General features: G+C 44.8%; 1 protein-coding gene across 6 annotated transcripts in view; it reads right to left on the minus strand.

Moving 5' to 3' along the window:
* The window catches only part of HTT (huntingtin), an 831,912-nt gene that overhangs the window by 783,128 nt on the left and 21,961 nt on the right, over nt 1-26,823 (minus strand). For all 6 annotated transcript variants that reach the window (XM_033950363.1, XM_033950354.1, XM_033950401.1 and 3 more), the window contains exon 3: nt 10,726-10,846. In XM_033950363.1, coding sequence (XP_033806254.1) covers nt 10,726-10,846 — 121 coding nt within the window. The remainder of the gene's footprint in view (nt 1-10,725; nt 10,847-26,823) is intronic.

Consider the following 26,823-nt stretch of genomic DNA (forward strand, 5'->3'; position numbering starts at 1 on the left):
GTGCAATGTGTCTAGTAATTCTGAATGCTAGAGACATACCAGAGCAGTCCCTTGAATCTAGGGCAGGCCCACAGAGCCTGCTTTCAAAACAGAGGACCCAAAAGCAGAGTTCTTCCTAGCTGCTATGTCTACTTTATAAAACCTGTTGAAGGCCTCTGGTATTGATTTATTTGTATGGATTATGGAAATTTTTTAATTTTTATATGATGTGATTTAATATGTTGTGTTATGTTTTTATGTTTAGTGACCCCTGATGCAGCCGTTCCTCAGATGCCAAAACACAGTGCTGTGTCGGGTCCACAGCTTCTGCTTGGTTCCTTTTCTGAAATAAACAAGTTGGTTTTACATCAGCAATCTTCAGTGGAGTGTTCATTGTCTGTTCCCACTTCCTTTTATACTATTTTATACCCGTGGGTTCTCTGTCCTGTTGGACTTTTTGGTGTTTACTTGGTATAAAAAGTAAACCATGTAGCTGCTCTACAAATTTCCTCGGGTGAAACCACCCAAGTCTCCGCCCAAAAGGTAGAAACACCTCTGGTGAAGTGCGCTTTCAATGCAATCGGCAGCTACTTACCGCAGGCCACCTATGCGGAGGTAATAGTCATTTTAATCCATCTGGAAATTGAGACCTTAGATGCCAGCATCCCTTTCTTAGCATGACTGGTCAGAAAAGATCATCTGAATATATGAACCTCATTTATAAATTCGAGTTACTGAAGAAGCACTAACTTGACATCCAGCATATGCACTGCTTTATCCTTTTTCTTAGACCTCCCAGGAAAGGGACTTAGGAGTTCTGAACGACAAGTCGATGAAGCTGTCCATGCAATGTGCGGCGGCAGCGGCAAAAAGGGCTAACAGAATGCTAGGAATAATAAAGAAGCAGATCACGAACAGATCAGAGAAGGTTATCATGCCGCTGTACCGGGCCATGGTCCTCACCTGGAGTACTGCGTACAGCACTGGTCGCCGTACATGAAGAAGAACTACTCGAAAAGGTCCAGAGAAGAGCAACTAAGATGGTTAAGGGGTTGGAGGAACTGCCGTACAGCAAAAGATTAGAGAAACTGGGCCTCTTCTCCCTCGAACAGAGGAGATTGAGAGGGGACATGATCGAAACATTCAAGGTACTGAAGGATATAGACTTAGTAGATAAAGACAGGTTGTTCACCCTCTCCAAGGTGGGGAGAATGAGAGGGCACTCTCTAAAGTTGAAAGGGGATAGATTCTGTACAAACATAAGGAAGTTCCTCTTCACCCAAAGAGAGGTGGAAAACTGAAACGCACTTCCGGAGTCTGTCATAGGGGAAAACACCCTCCAGGGATTCAAGACAAAGTTAGACAAGTTCCTGCTGAACAAGGATGTACCATGATAGGGATAGTCTCAGTCAGGGCGCTGGTCTTTGTCCAGAGGGCCGCCGCATGAGCGGACTGCTGGGCATGATGAACAACTGGTCTGACCCAGCAGCGGCAATTCTTATGTTCTTATGTTCTTAGACTCCATAGGGTGAAAAGCGGGCAAACAGACTTCCTTATTGATGTAGAAAGCAGAGACTACTTTAAGTAAGAAGGAAAGAACTGTGCAAAAGGAAAGCCCTATTTCTATAATCTTAAGGAACAGCTCCCTGCAGGATAGAGCTTGTAACTTGGAGACTCATCTCGCCAACATAATCGCCATCAGAAACACTCTTTTGACCGTAAGATCCAGAAAGGAAGCCTCCCATAAGGGCTCATAATGAGATTATGTAGCATGATGTTAAGATTCCAAGACAGGAATGGAAGACACATCAGAGGGCCCCTTTAATGAACCGGGTGACATCTGGGTGAGAAGCCAAAGACCTTCTTTCCCCCCCAAGCTTCGGAACAGGAAAGGCCTACCATCTTCACTTTCAGCAATCCAACTGACCCTTCTGAAGTACCTCTTGCAAAAAAGTCCAGGACTACCGAAATTGGAGTTCATAAGGGATCTCTATCATCCACAGCACACCAGTGCTGAAAGGCCTTCCAGGCCTTAGCATAGGCTGCCACCGTCGATGGCTTCTTAGCAGCATCGCGATGACCACATCCAAGTAACCCTTGCTCGTCAGGGCAGCCCACTCAAGAGAATGACATAAGACTAAAGTGTTCCAAATTCTCTTAGGGAATGGTCCCCGAGTGACAAAATACACTGAGGCCTTCGTCCCTCTGGAGGTGGAAAAGGTCCACATACCATGGTCTACCGCTACTAGGACTACAAACCCGGATGACTTGCAGGACCTAATATGGGCTGTGGGGAAAACATACAAGAACCCCTTCTCCGGCCATAGTTGGACTAATGCATCCAACCCCACACTTTCAGCTCATATCTATGGCTATAAAAGTGAGCCACCTTTGTGTTTACTGCTGAGACCATAGATCCATCTCTGGACGTCCCTACCACCGAACAATGGAGTTGAACACCTTATGAGGCAGCAATCATTCCCCCCGGGTCGAGTTTGCCAACTGAGAAAGCCGACATGCTCATTTTTCACTCCCACAACGTGCACAGCTGAGAAAGCCTGCAAACTAGCTTCTTCCCACCAAAAGAGGTATTGTGTTCCTAGGCATAACGGGGTACTTCTGGTGCCTCCTTGCCTGTTGACATAGACCACCACTGGCGCATTGTCTGAGAAGACCCCAACTACCTTGCCTTTCAGAGACTTCTCCAGTGCCTGCAGTGCTAGCTGAATGCTTCCAAGTTCTAGACAATTTATGAACCACTTTTTCTGAGCCAGTGACCAAGAAACCTGATCAGGGTGTCCGTTGCAATGACCCCCACAAGTGTAAAGGTTGGCACTGGCCGTATCTCCCAGGAGGAAATGAGAGGCATGCCCCTCAAAAGAGAAGCTATCACCTCAGACTAGCAAGAGGGGAGAGAGTCTTGGAGAGGTCTCATGTGCGTTCTTGCCAAAGGGACCACATCTATAGCTGCCGCCATCAACCCCAGAACCTGCAGATAATGCCACATCATGGAAATTGGACTCTGTAGCAGGTCCAAAATCTGTTTCTGGAGCTCCAGTCTGCATGGCTATGGAAGAAAAACCTAGCTGAAGGCTGTGTCAAACAAAATTCCCAGGTACACCAGGATCTGGGTTGACTCTAGCCGACTCTCTTTGAAGTCAACCATCCATCCCAGGTCTTGGAGGAGTTGGACTACTCTCAAAACTACCCGATCTCCTTCCTCTCTGGACAGGGCTCTGATTAGCCAATCATGCAGATATGAGTGCACTTAGATCCCTGCCGTGTGGATGTGCACTACTACCACCACTATAACCTTGGTAAAGGTGTAAGGGGCTGTTGCTATGCCGAAGGGGAGCACAGAAAACTGGAAATGGTGCTCCAGGATATGCAATCACAAATATCTCCTGTGGGCCAGAAAAATGGGAATATGAAGATAGGCTTCCGTCAAATCAAGGAAAGTAGTCAGAGAATATACAAAAAGATTCAGAAAGGAGGCACAGAACTCGATTTTGCAACTTTCTTTAACAACTTCTAGGACACAACGGTCTATGCCAATCTGAGCCTAGACCGACAAATAATCTGACAGCCTTCCCCTTATCTAGGGGGGTTTGGCCCCTGTCCTGGCGTCTGGAGAGGGACAAGAGCCAGAGGCTTGCTGTATCCTGCCCCCACTGAACCTCTGTTGTGACCTCTGAAAGGAACTCAGTCACTTGGCCTCCTGCATAAGGGCGAAATCTTCGAGAGCCTTGAACATTCCCACATCGCAAACCTCCTTCACTAGGCAACGAGAATTGTTTGGTGATCTGCATCACCAGCGAATCCACAACTGAACAAACTGCTGGACATCCAGAGTCATAGGATAAACTAAACTAAAACGAATGCTAGGAAGTTCTTCTTTACCCAGCGTGTGGTGGACACCTGGAATGCGCTTCCAGAGGGCGTAATAGGACAGAGTACGGTACTGGAGTTCAAGAAAGGATTGGACAATTTCCTGCTGGAAAAAGGGATAGAGGGGTATAGATAGAGGGCTACTGCACAGGTCCTGGACCTGTTGGACCGCCGCGTGAGCGGACTGCTGGGCACGATGGACCTCGGGTCTGACCCAGTGGAGGCATTGCTTATGTTCTTATGACCAAGTCATCAACCAAGAGAAGCTCGACTTGGTTAACAATAATGTAATACATAATACATAAACTTCACAAGGAAAAGTAGAGTGAAATCGTTACCGTAATTTCTAAAATGTTTAGCAAACAAAAAAGTTTTCAGAACTTTCCGGAATAAAGCAAAAGAATCTAAACTTCTTAATGTAAGCGGTAAAGCATTCCAGAATTCAGTTAATTTAAAGCTTGGACATAGCCACTCGGAGGGACCCGTCTGGCAACTCCCAGTGGTCTATGACCAGCTTTGTGATGTCCAAATGCGAGGGAAAGAACGCAGTCGGAGTAACTAAGCTGCTCATAATTGAGCACTGTGACAAGGGGGCTGGAGGAACTTCCAGCTTCAATTCCCGCAATGAGATAGAGGCTTTGAACAGCCGGCACAACATGGGGTCTTCCTCTGGTCCACTTCTTGATCGCTACTCTCATGCAGAGAACCAGACTTTGCCAGAGAAACTGCATCCTGGGACAATAATGGCATGGAATAGGACTTTTCTTCCTCTTAGTCTATGTCAGACTGAACATCCTGGTCCAGCTCTTTGTCCTCATCTGATCGGGGCGTATTCTGAGGGGATATCCCCACCGCCATTGCATTTAAAGCAGATGCTGAGGACCCTTGGCAGTTCAAAAAACCATTCCACATGAGGCTTACTAAATCCAGGGTGAAGCCTTGTACTGGGGGTCTCAAGGACCCTGGCAGGGAATCCCTGCAGGTCCTCCTTGACTCTATGGCAAACACGCATCTACACTTAGCCAATTCACCTTCAGGGGACTCTGAAAATGGTTTCTTCCCTTGGGATCGCACCTCCTGTGGATCCCCAGCCCTGGAGGACTCAGAGGAGGCTGAGTCTAAGGTGCAACATGGACATTCCTTGGCCAGACATCCAGTGCAAGCCTGGCTTAAGAGTCCATTCCTATTGATTTTATGTAAAATTGAGGAGTTTTGAGGCACATGGAGGCTTTAGAAAAAAAGATTGTTTTTAAGAACATACAAATAGCCTTACTGGATCAAACCAATGGTTCATCAAGCCCAGTAGCATGTTCTCACGGTGGCCAATCCAGGTCACTAGTACCTATCCAAAACCCAAGGAGTAGCAATATTCCATGCTACCAATCAAAGGCAAGCAGTGGCTTCCCCCATGTCTTTCTCAATAACAGGCTATGGACTTTTCCTAAGATGGCTGCCGCCAGCAAAATCGCACCAAAAACAGGGAAAGGAGTTTAGAGGTGGGGGACCTTTGCTCTGGCTGCAGAAACTTTTAAATTTCACTTCTGGACACAACCCCACTCCCTTCAATTTTCCCCATAGGCTATAATAGCCTTTCTCACTGTGCCATGTGTCTGCTTGCTTCAGCTTAGGAGTACAGCTGGGATAAATGGAGAAGAACTCTGCCTCACAGGTTTGTAGAATGAACTTGGTCTTCAGGCTGCCAGTAGGTCTGATCTCAGACTAAGCCTCAACACCCGGAAAACCTCATGCTGCAAAGGGGAAGAGGACTACGCAGCCATCTCACTATTAAGCCTGGCCAAGCCGAGATAAAGCCAAAAAGCCTATGTTCAAGATCCTGATAAATCAGGGATGCATGCAGGTAAGTAAGCTCCCAAAAATACAAAAACAGGTTGACTAGCTATGTGCCATGAGTGCTGATCTTGGTAGCAGCAGACTTCTGCAGCGCAAGTCTACACCTTCTCCCAGGCAGAGGTACCAACAAGTGGGAACTCCTAGGTATCGAGCTTCCAACAAAACACTAAGAAAAAATACCTGAAAATAATAAAACTGCAGAGCAGAAACAGTTCTGAGCAACTTGCTTTCAGAAAAAAAACACCTGAGGGGTCAGGAGTTCAAAGATGGAAGGAGACAGAGTTCAAAGATGATTGACAGAATTCTGTAAGCAACATGCAGGTTCAGATGCATAACTACTAGACACGTAGCACTAGAATAAATTTTTCACAAAAATAAGCAACATTTTTCCCACCACTAGAAACAAGGAAAAGGTAACTTATAAAGAAATACAACTTATTTAACAAACAGCTATTTCAAATGGACAGCTATTCTTGGCAGCTCAGACTACAGACAACCATAAACACTAACATGTCTAAAAATCAAAAAGATATTTTTAAAAATATTTCATCAAATAAAGGCATTAAATTTTTAATTATCTTTTCTCAATTTACTTATATTCCCCATACAGGTGATAAACACAAAAGACATACACCCTCCCAACTCTTCTCCTTCCCTCCCCGACCAGACTTTTAGTGCTGTTCTGTGAAAATCTACAACAAGCATACGTTTCTTTTTAGTTCTTTTAATATTAATACTTTAAAAAAATGTTGAAGAGGATTGATCTACAACTAATTCCTAAGTTATGGTACATTTGGTCACCAATCCTTCAAAAGTGATCTTACTGCCCATCTCTACGACTCCTGCTGCCTCATCAACGTCAGATACAATAATTTATGCTATTTTTCTTTTTTGGGTAATTCTTTATTCATTTTTAGAACTTACATCAAGTGCATCAAAAGGTATCAACCATTTTAACTTAAATATATCACTTGAAATTCTACAATTCTTCATATTAAATAGAATTATCTCTTTCCCTCCCATTCTTTCAACAATTCATAAAGCTTATACCATATAATAAAATCCCCCCTCCCCCCACCCCATTCTTACATTTGTACAAATCAGGGAAAATAATACTTATTCATTGCAATAATTTGTTAATGGCCCCCACACATCTTGAAAGTTATTAAAATTTCCTTTCTGAATAGCTAATGTTCTTTCCATTTTATAAATATGGCACACTGAATTCCACCAAAAACTGTAGTTTAATCTATTCCAATTTTTCCAATTGTATGTTATTTGTTGTATGGCAACTCCTGTTAAAATAAGTAAGAGTTTATTATTTTTGTAAGATATTTGGCTCCTAGCCCTCATAGACATTCCAAATAGTACTGTATCATATGATAATGCCACATGATTTTCTAATAAACTATTAATTTGGCCCCACATTGATTTCCAAAAATCCATAATAAATGGACAATAGAACAATAAATGGTCTAAAGTCCCTGTTTCAAGATGACAATGCCAACATCTATAAGACTTAGAGCAATCTAATTTTTGTAAACGAACAGGGGTCCAGAATGCTCTATGCAACAGAAAAAAACATGTTTGTCTCATAGATGCAGACATTGTACATCTCATCCTCCAAGACCAAATTTGTGGCCATTGAGACGCAGTAATTTGATGCTTAATCTCAATGCTCCAAATGTCTCTAAGCCCAGTCTTTGTTTTTTTATTCATAAATCCAGATATTAATTTGTACCACTGAGCGGCCTGGTTTCCCAGGAAGTCCACCTGAAAGCATAAGAATTCCAAGCTATATTGATCGTTAAGATTTTTCCATTCAGGGAACCCCACCTGAATGGCCTGCTTCAGTTGCATCCATCTAAAACTTTGTGATTTGTTGAGGCCATATTTATGTTGCAACTGTGAAAAATCAAGCAGTTTACCATTAGAAATAACATCTTCTACTACACGTATTCCCTGCAATCATCCAATGCTTCCAGATGACTTTAAATCCGCCAATTTGAATCTTGGAGTTTAACCATATCGTTTAATTTGTTGATTTGTGAATTGGAATAGGTATTAAATTACTCACATATCTTAATGTTTTCCAAGTGTCTACTAATATTTTATTATCTTTATATAATCTAGGCATTTTGATGCTGAGAACATGGCACAATCGCAAAGGAAACATGAGTCACCATTCCAACCATAACCAATTTTTCTACAAACTAGTTAGCTTGCTTACTCACTATCATTCTGCAGGGAACAATATCAAAAGCTTTACTGAACACCAGATATGATACTTTAGGTTTACTTATCCCTTCAACCTAGAGTTGTCAATTTATAGACATCAAAGTTCCCAACTCAATACAGTAAGATCTCCCATCCTCAAACTGAATCCCACTCTCGCCCTTCTTTCTCCATCTAAAGATTTCATTAACTTTTTCCTCCTGATTCAGTGCCAGCACCTTCCTCCTTTCCTGAGCAAGAACTAGCTCTTGACTTCTCCTCAAGTTTGTTACTGAAATAAAAAGAACACAGGGAAAACTATTTGGTAATTTAGCATAAATAAACTAAACTAAACTAAGCCTTAGGTTTATATACCGCATCTTCTCCAATGAAGTGGAGCTCGACACGGTTTACAAAGTTTAAAAATATGGGAAGAGAGAAGAGAAAGAGTTTACAAAGCATAAAAACTAAAATGACAACTATAAACAAGAGAGATATCTATAAGAATATGGAAGCTACAGAGGAGGAGATGTCGCTTACATCATCAAATCCAACCTCAACTCAAGATTAATAGGCGCTATCACACTAAATACACTTTAATGCCTCATAGTTTCAGTAGGACACAACAGATTTCTTACAATAGCTTTGATATTCATCGATGATTCCTAGATGACCTTCTAGCTATCCTTGGCAAGGTGACACTCTCTTACAACAGGATCGCCATCCTAGGAGACTAACTTAACAAACTACCCAAATGAGACCAGATCCCCAGTGGATTTCCTCCTATTGGGCTTCCACCAAATAGTCTCCTCACCGACCCACTGAGCAGGTCATATGCTAGACCTAACCTTCATCCAAAATGACTCATCTACCAACACAACAACTACCAACTGCTCCATCAAAGCAGTACCCTGGTCTGACCACCACATTATCACATTCAATCACTCATAAATGACAAAACAATCACCACCTAAGAAACAACCCCAGCAGAAGAAAATCTATAACGACGACTCAATCAATGCATAAAGCAATATTTTTTAGATGGTCATATGTTCAGCTTCACTTCAGTGTAAAGGCTCATATTGCAAATCTTTGAAGTACCTCATGGTACATGTCTGCTGATAAAGTTGTACCTTCAGCTGACTTACCTACTAGCAGCAGTATGGAGCCAAACTTTGCCAAAAATTTTCGTTCGTGAACTTTTTTTATCTATTTGCTGACCTGTAGAAATGGAAACACACTTGGCACAGAAACTTGCCCTAAGGTGTTCTACCAAAATGCAAAATTTCAGACTCCTAGGTAGTTTCCTACTGCCGTAGTGCTTATGCAAAGTTAGCGTTTTAGATCACACGAGGCATGGGAGTGGACTGATTGCTTTTGTTTAACCACCCCTAGCTCCTGACCAAATTGAGATAGATCCAAAAAATTTTGCAGTTTCATTTGAGACCCTAGACAGCACTCCTGTAAAATTTGGTTGGATTTCAAGGGGAGGGGGGTCGAGCGTGGGCTCCTGGTCCACTTGACATGGAATGATCCTCTCAGAAATCAAAATCTGGATGTCCGCAAACAAGCTCCAACTAAACACCACAAAAACTGAACTTCTTTGGATCCGTAAAGAACATTGCGCCTACAATCGCCCCTCTCTCCACTGGGAATCATCTACCATAACTTCCAAAGACCAAGTCCGCAGCCTAGGGGTACTTCTCGACTCAAACTTATCACTTACCAACCAAATCTTGCAAGTGGTCTCGACTTCATTCTACTATCTATGACAACTACGGAAAATAATCTATTTCTCTGAACCAGACTTTTCACGACTTCTCTATGCCTTCGTCTTCTCCCGCATGGACTACTGCAACACTTTATTCAACGGACTGACTGTAAAAAATATTAAGCATTTCCAACATGTACAAGACGCAGTAATCAGACTACTGAAGAACCTTTGCGCCCGAATTCAGTATCCCAAGCACTAGCTTTGGCCCACTGGCTACCCATAGCCAAATGTTGCATCTTCAAAGGCTTAGTACTTGCGTTCAAGTCCTTACGCGACATAGCGCCTGGCTACATATCAGCCAAACTCCCGCCTTATGTCCCAAACAGATCCCTCTGCTCCCAGGAGGAAACGTGTCTTCAAATACCTCCTGGTCGGAGCCTCAAACTAGAAATTGTCAGACGCAGGTCATACTCTCACTTTTTACCAAAGCACTGGAATCAGCTACCTCCTAACATCAAATATCTTAATGGACTTTTGAGCTTTAAGAAAGTAATAAAAACCTACTTCTTCATCTGACTCCTCAGGGCAAGCTAGCATTCAGACGGTTACTCCCAAACCATAGTAATCTTAATAGATATTCAACTGACTTTCTCCCTTTGCACACACCAACTGTCTTCCTGGGCATGCTTCAGGCTCCAAGTGCCTACTAATCCAGAACAACCGAACTAGACTCATCTCACTGTACCCAATCACCTTAATCTTCTGTTCCTTGTTGCTAACTGTTATGTGTCTTGTTTGCTAACTGTTATGTATATTACCATGTAACCCGTTCTGGCCTCCTCAGGGAGGACGGCATATAAATCTATCTAACTAACTAAATACTGCCTTACTGGGTCAGACCAATGGTCCTTCAAGCCCAGAAGCCCTTCCCATGGTGGCTAATCCAGGTCACTAGTACCTGGCCAAAACCCAGAGTAGTAACAGCTCAGCTAGTGCATTTTAAAAGTTGAAATAGAAATATTAGAACAGAACATTTTGCATAAGTTTCATGAAATTATTATACTTCACACAGATTTTACCTTTATCACTTTATTAAGGCATTCATCTGCAACCATCCTGACATCAGATTCTGCATCATCGCTGCAGAGAAGGAAAAGCTCCATAGCAATACCCAGGAGTTTCTGGAATTCTGGAGAATTTCTAAAAAAGAATTAAACACATCAATCAGAGATATAGAATGAAAAATAAAAGGTACATATTTATAAAGAATTGTCTTAACTAGCATTCATTTCACCAAAATTAGATTACTATAATTATTAAAACTTAACAGCCTGCTGTATCCAATGGTCTCAGTAGGTAACATTATATACAAAATGCTACAAAAATGGTCAATAAAACAATGAAAACTGTAAAAAGTATTAACAAATAAATGAATAAAAATTATTATAACAATAAGCACTTATTGACATAGCAGTCATACCATATCATCAATCCATCTTTAATCGCTTTTAAAAAAAAGCTGAAATAAATGTGTTTTAAGGTGCTTCCTAAACTGATATATTAGTGATTTGGTGCACATTCAGAGGCAACACTTCATAAAATTGGATCTGCTATGCATTTCACAAAAGAAGAGACAGTGCCTCTAGTTTCTGCATAATGTGTTTCAAAGTCTAATGAACTGACAACCACATAGCAATTTCTGAGCATAAGTTTCAAATCCTGTACCATATACCAGAAAGTAACTCTAAATTGAATGGGCAATCAGTGCAACTATTTCAAAACTGGAGTGATGTGTGAATGTTTTGATATTCCCATTACCACTCTAGCCAATGTATTTTGGACCACTTGCAACAATCCCATACCTAGATATCAAAATACCCAGGTATTGAGCATTAATAGTAGTCCACCTTTGAAAGAACCAGATTATGAACCACTGTCCTAAAATCAATTCGTTAACAGTCTTTAGCCTCTCAATAAGCATAGCTGAATCAAAGTACAGTGGTGCGTCACACAACGAACTTAATCCGTTCCAGGAGCAAGTTTGTTATGTGAAACGTTCGTTGTGTGAAACGCGTTTTCCCATAACAATACATGTTAAAAAAAATAATTCGTCCTGTAGCATAAAATATGCTAAGATGACATAAAAAAAGATAAATTTTTGGTTATTATTTTTATTTAGATACATCTAAAAACATAATTGTTTTTTAAAACAACACACATTTTTTAAATTTAAAGACAGACTAAGTAGAGTCTAATTTTACAGTGAGAGGGCAGAGTCTCAGCGCCAAAAACTGGGACTTAACTGTTCATTTTTTTTTTTTTTTCTACCGTGTTTCCCCGATGATAAGGCAGGGCCATCAAATAAGACAGCCCCCCCTTTTTAGAAAAAAATGTAAAATAAGGCACCCCCCCGCAAATAAGCCACCCACCGATACCTGCGCTTACCCGAATCGGGTGGTACGGTGGGTGACTCCGTGTAGTCCCTGGCACCCCCGACACGATCGGGGCAAGAGGGAGCTCAAGCCCTCTTGCCCCCCCCCGACTCGATCGGGGCAAGAGGGAGCTCAAGCCCTCTTGCCCCCCCCCCCCGACTCCCCGACACGATCGGGGCAAGAGGGAGCTCAAGCCCTCTTGCCCCCCCCGACTCCCCGACACGATCGGGGCAAGAGGGAGCTCAAGCCCTCTTGCCCCCCCCGACTCCCCGACACGATCGGGGCAAGAGGGAGCTCAAGCCCTCTTGCCCCCCCGACCCCCCGACACGATCGGGGCAAAAGGGAGCCCAAGCCCTCTTGCCCCGCCGATTCCCCAACTCCCCGACAATATCGGGCCAGGAGGGAGCCCAAGTCCTCCTGGCCACGGCGACCCCCTAACCCCACCCTGCACTACATTACGGGCAGGAGGGATCCCAGGCCCTCCTGCCCTCGACGCAAACCCCCCCTCCCCCCAACGACCGCCCCCCCCCAAGAACCTCCGACCGCCCCCCCAGCCGACCCGCGACCCCCCTGGCCGACCCCCACGACACCCCCAACCCCCTTCCCCGTACCTTTCTGTAGTTGGCCGGACAGACGGGAGCCAAACCCGCCTGTCCGGCAGGCAGCCATCGACGGAATGAGGCCGGATTGGCCCATCCGTCCCAAAGCTCCGCCTACTGGTGGGGCCTAAGGCGCCTGGGCCAATCAGAATAGGCCCGGGAGCCTTAGGTCCCTCCTGGGGGCAGGGCCTGAGGCACATGGTCGGGTTGGGCCCATGTGCCTCAGGCCCCGCCCCCAGGAGGGACCTAAGGCTCCCGGGCCTATTCTGATTGGCCCAGGCGCCTTAGGCCCCACCAGTAGGCGGAGCTTTGGGACGGATGGGCCAATCCGGCCTCATTCCGTCGATGGCTGCCTGCCGGACAGGCGGGTTTGGCTCCCGTCTGTCCGGCCAACTACAGGCGGACAGGCGGGTTTGGCTCCCGTCTGTCCGGCCAACTACAGAAAGGTACGGGGAAGGGGGTTGGGGGTGTCGTGGGGGTCGGCCAGGGGGGGCGCGGGTCGGCTGGGGGGGCGGTCGGAGGTTCTTGGGGGGGGCGGTCGTTGGGGGGAGGGGGGGTTTGCGTCGAGGGCAGGAGGGCCTGGGATCCCTCCTGCCCGTAATGTAGTGCAGGGTGGGGTTAGGGGGTCGCCGTGGCCAGGAGGACTTGGGCTCCCTCCTGGCCCGATATTGTCGGGGGGTTGGGGAATCGGCGGGGCAAGAGGGCTTGGGCTCCCTTTTGCCCCGATCGTGTCGGGGAGTCGGGGGGGCAAGAGGGCTTGAGCTCCCTCTTGCCCCGATCGTGTCGGGGAGTCGGGGGGGGCAAGAGGGCTTGAGCTCCCTCTTGCCCCGATCGTGTCGGGGAGTCGGGGGGGCAAGAGGGCTTGAGCTCCCTCTTGCCCCGATCGTGTCGGGGAGTCGGGGGGGGGCAAGAGGGCTTGAGCTCCCTCTTGCCCCGATCGTGTCGGGGAGTCGGGGGGGCAAGAGGGCTTGAGCTCCCTCTTGCCCCGATCGTGTCGGGGAGTCGGGGGGGCAAGAGGGCTTGAGCTCCCTCTTGCCCCGATCGTGTCGGGGAGTCGGGGGGGCAAGAGGGAACCAGGCGGAGAGAGGGCAGTTAAGCGCAGTGCCTGCGCGGAAGGATGCAGCTCGGGCGACTTTGTTGTGTGAAACGAAGTTCGTTGTACGGATCAAGACATAAAGTTCGTTGTGCGCAGCGTTCGCTGTGCGAGGCGTCCGTTATGCGAGGCACCACTGTATGACCTAACCACATGTACACTGATCTTGCATACTCAAATGGGATCTTGCATACTCAAATGGGAATCAATCAAGCATAACTCCCAAAGACTTTATCCCACATCTCATGTTTTACTGATGTTATGTATAAATATTATCTTTCCTCTCCCCAAGTCAAAATAGGTAAGGCTTCCTATAGATCTAACTTATGACAAAGGACGTAATTGAAAACGCAAAAAGACATTGTCATTTCTTTAGCCTGCTATAAATTCTTATCCCTAATAAAATTATGAATTAATTCTATTTCTAACTGGATGTTAATTAATGCACTTGATACCAATAAGGTTAATTCTGGATAAGGAGTTGAATAAGGAGGAACACGATCACTATTACATTACATTACATTAGTGATTTCTATTCCGCCAATACCTTGTGGTTCAAGGCGGATTACATAAAAGTTTTCAGAAATTACATAAAAGTTTACAGGAATAGCATAAGAGATGTCATAAGAGTTACATATGAATTACCAAAGAGTTGTCGAGATCTCCTTCCTAACATCCCTAGGATACTCTAAACCACCCCCAACCAAAACACATACCAAAGGACATCACTTAGACCTGATCTCATTCCTCCCCAATTCCTCCCCTACCCCCCAGCATAAGCTTCAAAGACAAAACCTGGACCCCCACCCCCTGGTCAGATCACCTCCGATGCAACTTTAACTTACACTGGCTCAAAAAACAAAGCCAAAGGACTCCAAGAACTACTCACAAAGAAAAAACAATATGGACCAGAGGTCAACTAAACCCTGAAAAATTCTGGTCCCACTACGACCCAACATCCACCACAGACCCAAACCCCAACTTCATCCCAGGCTGGAACAACTTCAGCACCCAGGTTCTAAATGACCTGGCCCCACTGAAACCCTATAAGAAAAATCACCGCTCATCTGCCAACTGGTTTGACGCCAACCTACTAGCTCTGAAACGAGAAGTACACAAACTAGAAAGAATCTGGTGCAAATCCGGCACAGATACAGATAGATATGCCTGGCGTACTAAAGTTACCGAATACAAAAAAATGATCAAGGAGAAACGCTCCAAATATTATGCCCAATCAATCAACACCCCAACCCTGAACAGCAATAAACTCTTCAGACTTATCAACTCAATATTTGACATCAACTCATATAAAAGCTCCCCCACAGACCTTCCACCCTCCCCAACAAACCAAGCTGACTACTTCGCCAACAAAATTCACAACTTAAAAACCTCTCTCGCAACAACAAGCACCAGCCCATCAACCCTTCTGCCCAACCCAAACAATGAAGGTATTACCACCGACATGACCTGGAATCGCTTTGAGAACCCAGACTGGAACCTATTCCTACAGCTATATACTAAATATGCCAAATCAAACTGCCTTCTAGACAATTGCCCACCCTCCATCATGAAAATAGCCCCCTGCCCCCCTCCCCCCTCTCAAAGTGGAGCTCTTCAACTGGATTACCCTCTGCCTGTCCACTGGCTACTTCCCAATGGAACTTGGCCACATCCTCATATCTCCAACCATCAAAAACCCCAAAGAACCACTCTCCACAACCACCAACTACAGACCCATCGCCAACATACCCTTCTTCCTCAAGATTATGGAAGGCCTTGTAAACCAGAACCTCATGTCTTACCTCGATAAATTTAACATCCTTCATGATTCCCAGTCTGGATTCCGCACTAACTACAGCACGGAAACCGTCCTAGCATCTCTAACCGATTACCTCCTCCAACTATTCTCACAGGGAAACAGTGCCCTTATACTCCAGTTTGACCTCAGTAGTGCCTTTGACCTGGTAGACCATGACATTCTACTCAACTACCTCGATTCCATAGGCATTTCGGGACAGGTACTAACCTGGCTCACAGGCTTCTTAAAAAACCACACCTACCAAGTAGACAACGAGGGAACCTACTCCCACACCTGGTCCAACCCCTGTGGAGTTCCACAAGGCTCCCCCCTATCACCTTCCCTATTCAATATCTACATGACTTCACTGGGACACATGTTATCTAAACGAAAGTTGAAATCCTACATCTACGCAGATGACATCACAATTGTCATCCCCAACTATTCATTCTCGCAAGAAACAGAACAACACATCTCATCAGTACTTACCATGGTCGAACACTGGACCACTCAGTCCAAACTGAAACTAAATCCAGAAAAGACTAAACTCTTCCTAGCAAGTCCCAACCACAAATTAACGAACACCACCTTACAACTCAACGGCCTAACTTACCCTATTAACCCCACCATCAAAATCCTTGGAGTCATCCTAGACCGCTGCCTGACCTTCGAGGACCACACCAACGCCCAGGTCAAAAAATGCTTTTATACCCTCTGGAAACTCCGTACCATCAAACATTACTTCGACTTCCCCTCCTTCAGACTGCTGGTCCAATCCCTAATCCTAAGCACACTGGATTACTGTAATATAATTTATATGGGCTCCTACAAGAAAACCATCAAACGACTGAGACTTATCCAAAATACCGCGGTCCGCCTAATCTTTGGCCTCAAAAAGTCAGACCATATCACCCCTTACTATAGAAAACTGCACTGGTTGCCAATAGAAGCGAGAGTCATCTTCAAATTTGCCTGCCTCTGCTTCAAAACCTTAACTGGTTTATCCCCGATTTATCTGTCTCACCACTTCGTGTTCCCTGGAACCACTCGCACGCGTAATGCCAACCTGTTCACATACCCTTCCCCAAAGGGATGCACCTACAAAAGATTCCTCAATAGAACTCTCTCATACCAAGCTGGCAGATGGACAAACTGCCTGACCACCCTCATCTCATCTGCCCCATCTTACTCATCCTTCAGGAAAGCTCTCAAATCTTTCCTCTACGACAAATTTCTTGAACCTCCCTCATCACCAAATAATCAAGTACTTCCATCCTATAACTGACACTGGTTGTCTTCTTGACATTCACCACCCTGCATTGGTTTTGTACACTGCTTTGTGCTTTATAAGCCTCTCGCACTGCCTCTCCACTATATACAAATCTCTGCTGTATATGAACAGTCTCCTGCATGGTAAATCTACACTGCTCTTTGCTGTATAAACACCTTTACTGAATATGTTCTTTGCTGTATAAACACCTTTATCTCTGCTGTATATGTATAGTCTCCTGCATGGTAAATCTACAATGTTCTTTGCTGTATAAACACCTTTACTGAATATGTTCTTTGCTGTATAAACACCTTTACCGAATATGTACAGTCCTCATTGTATCTTCGCTGTAAATGTACAGTCTCTTACACTGTAAACCGCTTTGAACTGTTTGTGGTATTATTATTATTATTATTATCTCAAGGTGATAAATGTTTGGGTAATATGAATTACCAGAGAGTTGTCGAGATCTAAGGTGGTAAGTGTTGGGTAAATAGAGGCATTTAGCATTAGTTGGGTAGTTGGGGGCATATTAGAGTATATTAAGGGTATAGAGTGGGTAGGTGGGGTTTGGGCAGGAACTGGTCGTGTTAGATAGGTTTTATGTATTTTTTGAAGAGTAGGGTTTTAGTATCTTTCTTGAAGGTTTTGTAGTCTGTGGTCGATGACAATAGAGTGGTGATTTGTCTGTCCAGTTTAGCTGCTTTGGTGGCTATTAGGTTGTCATATAATTTTCCTCATTTAACATTTTTGGTTGGTGGGTGTGTGAATAGTGAGTGGGTTCTCCTGTGGCTGGTTGAAATGGATTGGGTTAGTCGGTTATTCCAGTAGGTTGGGCTTTCTCCGTTAATAGCTTTAAATAGTAGACAGTAGAATTTGAAGTGTACTCTTGCTTGTATTGGGAGCCAGTGAGAGTTATGGTATGCTTCTGTGATGTGGTCATATTTTTTCAATGAGTAGATGAGTCTTAGGGCTGTATTTTGAATAGTTTGAAATTGTTTTATCATGGTCGCTGTACATGGGATGTATAGTATGTTGCAGTAGTCTATTAGTCCAAGGATAAGGGATTGTACCAAAAGTAGGAATTGTTTCCTGTCGAAGAATTTTTGGATTTGTCTTAGATTTCTCATGGTCACGAATGATGCTTTTATTACTTTGTTGATTTGTGGTTACATGGTACAGCCTCTGTCAATAAAGTACTCCCAGAAGTTTTAGTGTGGGTTGAATAGAGTATGAGATCGAGTTTATTACTAGATTTGTTAAGATAGGAATTTTATTGTTTTCTAAGAGGATGAAGTTTGTTTTGTCAGGGTTAAGTTTTAATTTGTGCTCTGTCATTCATGTTGCTACTGTTTCAAGCGTTCTGTGTATTGTGCTTGTCATTGTGGTCGAAGGGGAGGAGAATAGTGATATCATCTGCATAGCTGTATGAGGTTATGTCATGTTTGTCTAGGTAGAAGCTGAGGGAGGCTATGTATATATTGAACAGTGTGGGTGATAGGGGTAATCCCTGGGGAACTCCGCAGGGGTTGAACCATGGTTCTGATTTTTCTTGCTTTGTTTTAACCCTGTAGGTCCTGGATTCTAGGAAGCCTTTGAACCATGAAAGTACCTTGCCTGAAATTCCTATGGAGTCTAGAGTTTGTAGGAGAATGTCGTGATCAACCAGGTCGAATGCTGCAGAGAGGTCTAGTTGTATGAGCAGGATTTTCTTGCCTGTACAGAGGTATTGTCTGGCAATGTACATTAGTGTTCCTAGTAGGGTCTCCATGCTGTAGTTGGCTCTGAAGCCTGACTGAGTGGGTAGAGTAAGTTGTGTTTGTCTAGGTATGAGGTTAAGGTTTTGGCTACGAGGCCTTCCATCGGCTTGATGTACAGTGGGATAAAAGCTATGGGTTTGTAGTTGGATGGTTGGTCCGTTGTTCCTTTGGGGTCTTTCAATATCGGAGTTATGATGATTTTGCAGAGTTCTTGTGGGAAATGATCCTCTAATAGTAAAGATTGTATCAATTGTAGAAGCAGGGAATGGAATAATATACTTGAGGTTTTCAATAGCTATGGGGGGCAATGGTTGAGGTCACAGGCTGCGTGGCTATATTTATTACATAGGTTGTTGAAGTCTGACCATTGTATGGGTGAGAAATGGGACCAGGTTCTATCTGCTGCAACTGGTTCTTTTTCTGTGGGGGGAAATGAGGTCTCTATGTGTGAGGGGGTTCCGTTGAACGTGGCTCTGATGTTTGCAATCTTGTTTTTGAAGTATGTGGCTAAGAGGGTGGCTGAAGGAGGGGTGGAGTTGCTGTTGGCTATATAGGGTGTGGTGTCTGTGAGAACTTTTAGTAGCTGGAATAGCTTTTTTGTATCTTGGGGTCCTTCTCCTATTTGTTTTGAGTAGTAGAAACATAGAAACATAGAAAAAGACGGCAGAAATGGGCTATAGCCCACCAAGTCTGCCCATTCCAAATACCCGCCCTCTGGTTTCACTCCCCTAGGGATCCCCTGTGAATATCCCATCTTCTCTTAAAGTCCAACACGCTGTTGGCCTCAATCACCTGCAGTGGGAGTTTGTTCCAATGATCCACCACTCTTTCAGTGAAGAAGTATTTTCTGGAGTCGCTATGGAACTTCCCTCCCCTGATTTTTAGCGGATGCCCCCTGGTGGTCGAGGGTCCCATGAGGTAGAAGATATCTTCTTCCGACTCGATACGGCCCATGATGTACTTAAATGTTTCAATCATATCACCCCTCTCTCTTCGTTCCTCAAGTGAGTACAGCCTCAGTTTATTCAGTCTTTCTTCATACGTGAGATCCTTGAGCCCCCAGACCATCTTTGTGGCCATTCGCTGAACTGACTCGATTCTCTGCACATCCTTCCGGTAGTGTGGTCTCCAGAATTGAACGCAATACTCCAAGTGAGGCCTCACCATGGACCTGTATAGCGGCATCATAACTTCAGGTCTCCTGCTGACAAAACCTCTACGAATACAACCCATCATTTGCCTTGCCTTGGAGGTAGCTTTCTCCACTTGATTTGCAACCTTCATGTCATCACTAATGATCACCCCTAGGTCACGTTCCGTCGTGGTCCTGGCCAAGGTCTCACCATTTAGTATGTAAGTTCTGTGCGGGATTTTCTTACCCAGGTGCATTACCTTACGCTTTTTAGCATTGAAGCCTAGTTGCCATGTTGCCGACCACCGTTCAAGCAGTAGTAGATCTTGCGTCATATTATCAGGTAAAATGCTTTTACCTACTATGTTGCAAAGTTTGGCGTCGTCGGCGAACATTGATACCTTTCCTCTAAGTCCTCGGGTAATATCTCTTATGAATAAGTTGAATAGAATCGGGCCCAAGACCGAGCCCTGCGGCACTCCACTGATCACGCCTGACGTTTTGGAAGGGGTACCGTTAACCACCACCCTCTGAAGTCTACCACTCAGCCAATCCTCAACCCATGTAGTTAGAGTGTTCCCTAACCCTATTGATTTCAGTTTGTTCAATAGTATGTCTTTCTTTTTTCTTTCAGCTTTTGTTTATATTTTCAGTTTGTTACTATCCATGCTGCATTTGTCTGATTTTCTGTTTATTTTGGTTTTAGGTTTTTCTGGGGCTAGTTCATCCAGGGTAGCAGTATTTAGGTGGTTCCATTGTGAGATGAAGTCTTTGGGTGTGTAGTATTGGATTATGGTGTCTGTTTTTGTCCAGAATGTGGTGGGATTTATATGTTTGCGTGAGTTGTAAGTTGTTTGTTGAGTAATTGGAATGCTTTTGTTACTGGTCCAATTGATTTCGAAGGAGTATGTGTAGTGACCCGGTGTCTAGACTATCAAGGATTCCATATACCATAGTGTCAAAAACCATTACCCAGCACTCTTGCATGAAGTCTGCACAAAGGGCTAGATTCACAAAGCAAACCGATCGTGTACCGATTGGTTTGCAACCCCTTTACAAGCAAATTTCCCTCCGGCCTGATTCACTTACCTCTCCTGCGATTCGCTTGGAATCCGTGCATGCAAATGGGCTGAAACGCATGCACAGTAGGCAGGGACGCGATTCACAACACGATCAATCTGATCCAACTGAAGAAGCGACTGCTGGGGACCAGTCTAAAACGTCTTTCCGACTGGAAGCCCTGCTCTCTGCCCTGCTCTGCAATCTCTCCTGCCTGCTCGCCTCGAATGCCGTCCTGCTCTGCCCCCTTCTTTTGTCTCCTGCTGCTCGCCCCGCCCTGTTCTGCCTCAATTTTCCCCGAATCTCTCTTGCCCTTCCCGAATCTCTCCTGCCCTTCCCTGCAAGCCTGTGGTTTTAACCTGCGGGTTTAAAGTGGGTTAAAACCATAGGCTCACAGGGCTAAAAACTAAAAAGTTTAAAGTAAAAAAAAAAAAAAAGGTTTGCGTCTCGGATGGGCATGCGCAGACCATCTACAGCTGGTCTGCGGAACAGCGATCCGTGCAGGCAGATGGGGGCATTCTTCTGATCGCCCCATCTGCATATTTTATCTTCCAGAATTTGTCAGACCTGCCCGGATTGGGCCAGATCGGGCAAGTTGATGAATCTAGTCCAAAGTCCACCCAAAAGAGAATAAGTTGCACTCCTTCATTGGAACATCCAGCATCGAAAACCTATTCTTAACCCAGTGTTGTAGATTATATCACCAAATGGGAGCAAAGCATCCCACACTGAATCAGATGTAACTCGGATGTTAAAAGACAGGTCCGGCACAGATGTTCAGCATGATGGCATTGATGGTAAGCTGAATATTCTGGAATACCCAGGGATACATACACACACATATATGCAAACTTAAGTCACTAATTACATTCATAATAGGAGTCACCTACACACTGGATCAACTCTGTAAGGCCATCCCTGCTAAACATCTGTTGAAACTGTCCTCTCCCATCAGAGCCTCATTTTAGCTCAACTCATAAAAATCTCATTTCTTAATTCTCAAAAATATCTTAAAGAAATGGCCTTCACATGATTGTCTGATAACAGACTCCAGTGTTCTCACTAGGGTCTTTTAGCCGGGCGCTCCGCCCGGCTGTCATCCGATCATGAATTCTGCTGCTGCCGCCGCTGCTCAACATTAAAAAAAACCAACCGACTTGGAGATTTCACGCCTTAGCCCATAGCGAACTTATGCTCCGGGGCTGTAACGTGTGCGTGCCAGCTTCCCTTCTCTTCCCTCCGAAACCGGAAGTTATGTCGGGGGAGGGGGGGAGGAGAGAAGAGAAGGGAAGCCGGCACGCACATGTTAGAGCCCCGGAGCATAAGTTCGCTATGGGCTAAGGCGTGAAATCTCCAAGTCGGTTGGGTTTTTTTAATGTTGAGCAGCGGCGGCAGCAGCAGAATTCATGATCGGATGACAGCCGGGCGGAGCGCCCGGCTAAAAGACCCTAGTGAGAACACTGGAGTCTGTTATCAGACAATCATGTGAAGGCCATTTCTTTAAGGCTAAGGTCAGTGAAGCTTACAATTTGCTGTTCTTGCTGCCGGGTCCCACCTACTTTCTGTTTCCGTGAAGGCAAGACCCAACAGCATTTCTCTAGAACATCGCTCCTTAGTTTTATCAAGTGTTGCAGTGAGGGGACAGCACTTTACATCTTATCACCTCATTCTTTTATTATTTATTTTTTCTCATGGTTCTTTATTCTAAGCAGCTCTAGCACTAACAGTACTACGGGTGCCTTATGCTACTTTCACTACCACTTGCAGTCAGTTTCGGCATTTTATCATGGTTTGGGTTTTTTATTTAGTTTTTCACCAGGTTGGAGTAGAGCGAGGCTTAGAGGAAGATGGCCTGTCTTGAGAAGACGAATTATGCCTGGAATGATGCCTCGAGAAAGGCCTCGAACGTTGATGAGAACTGTGTCTGGAACCAGATCTCGAGGATCGAGGAGACTTCGCCTCGGAGACGAGAGTAGCCGATGCCATCAGATGAATAGGACTAGAGGCTGTAGATCGAAACTCCAGAGGCTTGGTGGAGGAACCTCGATGCACTCCCAAAGACTCTGCTCCTTGTAAAGAGTGTGAGGATTCCCGTTGAGGCACTTGCAAAGAATCTGCTCCTTGCTTTACGTGCTTGGATGCCAGATCAGACACTCGCAGAGACTCTGCTCCATGCAAAGAGTGTGCAAATTCAGACCGGGGCAAAGGAAGCAGCTCGACCTCGCGGGAGTCTGCTGAATGCCCAGGCTGGATAAGAGGAAGCAGTTTGGGTCCCCATTTTAGTAAGGAACTGAATAAACTGCTTCTCTAAAGAAGCCGGCAAGGATGGATCCGAGTCTGAAATCGGTCGACCTGCTTTGGCTGGCAGTTCCTTCGAGGTAGTGTGAGTGTACTTTGACCTGGGATTCTTAGACACTTTAATCACCACCGGTGGAACCGACTGCTGAGCTATCTGACCTGAGGAAACAGGGGAAGATACAGCAGATGATGCTGAAGCAAGAGCTGCTGCAAACGACAAAGGTCTGATGAGGCTCGAGGTGGAAGCAGTAGGCGCAAAAGGAGGAGTCGAGGCCGAAGACGCCTTCGAAGTCGAGGGATCAGTAGAAGACTCCATCTCGAAGAGTTTGTCCACCAAAATGCAACGACGCTTGAAAGCACGAGGCTGAAGTGTTTGTCAAGGCAGGTACGACCTAGGATGATGTTTCGGCCCAAGGCACTTGAGGCAGCATCCGTAAGAGAGATCGCGCGCCGATACTTGCAGGCCGGGACATAGAAGGAAAAACAGCCGTCGCAAAATCGAAGCCCTTGGGCTGCGGCCGAGCGGCCTTTCCCGGAAAACGAACATAAGAAGAAAAATTTTTTTTTTTTACTGAAAATAAAAGAAATAAATTAAAAACAGCGATTCATGAAGAAAAAAACACAAACCGCAGTTGAGAGAAGGCACAAAGGAACGAAGTTAAACGCAGAGAGTCAAAGACGGACTTCTCGGCTCCGCGGAAAACTGAGAACTGCGGGAAGGCACTCGCGCATGCGCGGTGCAGGCGACTCAAAACTTCGAGTTTCTTCAAGCAAGTCTGCTTGTGAGGCGTCCACATCCGGGCTCCGTCGATGACATCACCCATATGCGAGAATACCTGCCTGCTTGTCATGAGATAAATCATGTTTTTCATACAGATGGGGGGGTGTCAAAAAATGATGGGCCTCGGGTGTCACAGATGCTAGGTACGCCACTGCCTTCATAGTTTATATCTAATCCACAAGCCTGCTTTTAGGCCCTACAGGGTATGTATCCCTCTGATTCATGACAATTTCACTTCTCATGTTATCTTATCCATTCTTTTTATTATACAACTGCCCAGATAAGCATCATTCTTTGATGTGATTGGACCTTGAAAACTAATAGCAACAGTGTTCTCCCCAGAAATTTTTTCCAGCCATGAAAAACATTTGCTGCATTTAGTGTGCCAGAGTTAAAAAAGTTTGAGAGACGCTGCCAAATATCTAATTATTCACTTCTAGAATTGGATACTTCTTAAATTTAATAAAAATATTATGGAACAAGTGTAAAAACTTAAGAAAGGAAGTCATATTGAGCATTGGAAAATAACTAATAATAATTAACTAATACAAATAGTACACATTTAGGGCTCCTTTTACTAAGCTGCGATAGCTATTTTACCGCGCGCTTAGCTCGCGCAGAATTGCCACACGCGCTAGACACTAACGCCAGCATTAAGCTGGCGTTAGTTCTAGCCGTGTAGCGCGGCAATTCTGCACGTGCTAAAAATGCTATTGCAGCTTAGTAAAAGGAGCCCTTAATTTTCCCCACCACCAAATTTCCCCGTCCCGCCCCACCCGGCTACTTTTTCATGCCACCCGGCTGGAAAACATTTCTGGGGAAAACACTGGACTCACTACAGCAGAGTTCTGAATAGTTTTCCACTTTCCCTTCCTTTAAAATATTAATTGGTTTCTCCCATATTCTACCTGTCACAGAGAGGGTAGTTATTAGTTTACATATGTAAAGAACTCATTTTCAGGAGCCTCTCTATATGAAGTAAGTGTAAGAAGAAAGCAACTTCTCTGAAAAATAATTAAAGTTGTGCTTTGATGCAAAAAAGTAAAGTTGTTTACCGGTAATAAAGATTTTCCATAGACAGCAGAATTCAACAATTCAACAACCGAATTTAACAATTTCCTCACCTCTCTAGGTTTCCCCTCTCCAGCGTCCTCCCCAACCCACGAAAAGGGGCACACACTAGACATCAGCAGCTTCCTCGACCTGACCGAACACAAAACTTCTGCCGAAGATGCTCGTTGGGAACATGTCCCTTGGTCCGATCACTTTTTAGGCTCTTCCTCCCTCTCCATTTTCATGTCCCACCTTGGATCTCCACCCTGTGCCACAAATCCTATCACCTTCCGCAAAAAAATCGCGAGCGAACTGTTCTGGACCCAATTTCTCAAACAACTTCCCTCTTGTCCTAAGCCTGCTGACCCAGAATCCAGCTGGCGCAACTGGGTAAACCTCTCCGAGACTACCTATTGTGCTCTTGCCCTTTTATCTACCAAATCTATCTCCTACACCTGTAAGGCCCCTTGGTATCTTCCGTACCACAGAAAACTGAAGCAGAAATGTCGAGCACTGGAGCGCAAATGGAAAAAATCCAAATCCCTTTCAGACAGACAATCCTGGAGGAACAATATCAAGTTTTATAACTCAGTACTAAAAAAAAGCAAGGAAGAACTTCTATGGTGATAAAATTTCCAGATCCAACGACCAGAGTAGCACACTGTTTAACATCTGGCGCACCTTAACTTCTAAAAACAACATAGTAAATGACAGCAGATAAAGACCCGAATGGTCCATCCAATCTGCCCAACCTGATTCAATTTAAATTTTTAAATTTTTTCTTCTTAGCTATTTCTGGGCAAGAATCCAAAGCTTTACCCTGTACTGTGCTTGGGTTCCAACTGCCGAAATCTCTGTTAAGACTTACTCCAGCCCATCTACACCCTCCCAGCCATTGAATCCTCCCCAGCCCATCCACCATTCCCCCCTCTTCCCCATCAGCAGATGACCTAGCAAAATTCTTCAACGAAGAGATCACTACCATAAGGAACTCCTTCCCTCAAGCAGTCTCTTACAACTCTCTGGCCCCCAACGACTCTAACCCTATCCCAGCAGACAGATCCTGGACTACTTTCGAACTCGTATCTGAACCCCAGATCTCTAAACCCTGCCTCAAACTGAAATCCTGCAAATGTGCCCTGGATCCATTCCCTTTCTACCTGTACAAGAATATTTCTGCGCAGGCCATCTCATCCCTCACCAGACTTATAAACTGTGCTTTACTATCGGACCTATTCTCCGCAGATATGGAACATATTGCCTTGTCCCCATTACTGAAAAAAAGCTGATCTTGACCCTTCCTATCCTTCTAACTACCGTCCCATAGCAAACATCCCTCTCCTGACTTAAATGCTAGAGGCTATCATTTCCACCCAGCTCTCATCCTACCTAGAGAGATTCTCCATTCTCTTACCTTACCAATACGGCTTCAGACCCAACTTCAGCACCGAATCCCTTCTGGTCTCATTAATTTCAAAGGTGCAACAATTACACTCTCATAATAAGTTTGCTGTCCTATTACAATTCGATCTCTCTGCAGCTTTTGATGTCATCCACCACGATATTCTAATTTATCAACTTTCCAAAATAGGCATCGACTCCACAGTCTTAGAGTGGTTCTCGAACTTCTTACGTTCCCGCTCCTCCACTGTCAACACAAATGGCACCACATCCGCTCCTTGGAAACTGACTTGCGGAGTCCCGCAGGGATCACCTCTATCCCCTATTCTCTTCAACATCTACATGTCCTCCCTGAAACTCTTCCATCTATATTCCCTTGAAACAATCTATACATATGCTGACGACATCCTTGTCCTTCTCGAGACAGACTCGAACCTTACCAATATCTCTGAGAACATAACAGCCTGCATAACGAAACTCCAATCCTAGTCCCTCTCAATC

The sequence above is a fragment of the Geotrypetes seraphini genome, chromosome 1 (genome assembly GCF_902459505.1).
Source record: "Geotrypetes seraphini chromosome 1, aGeoSer1.1, whole genome shotgun sequence".
NCBI lineage: Eukaryota > Metazoa > Chordata > Amphibia > Gymnophiona > Dermophiidae > Geotrypetes > Geotrypetes seraphini.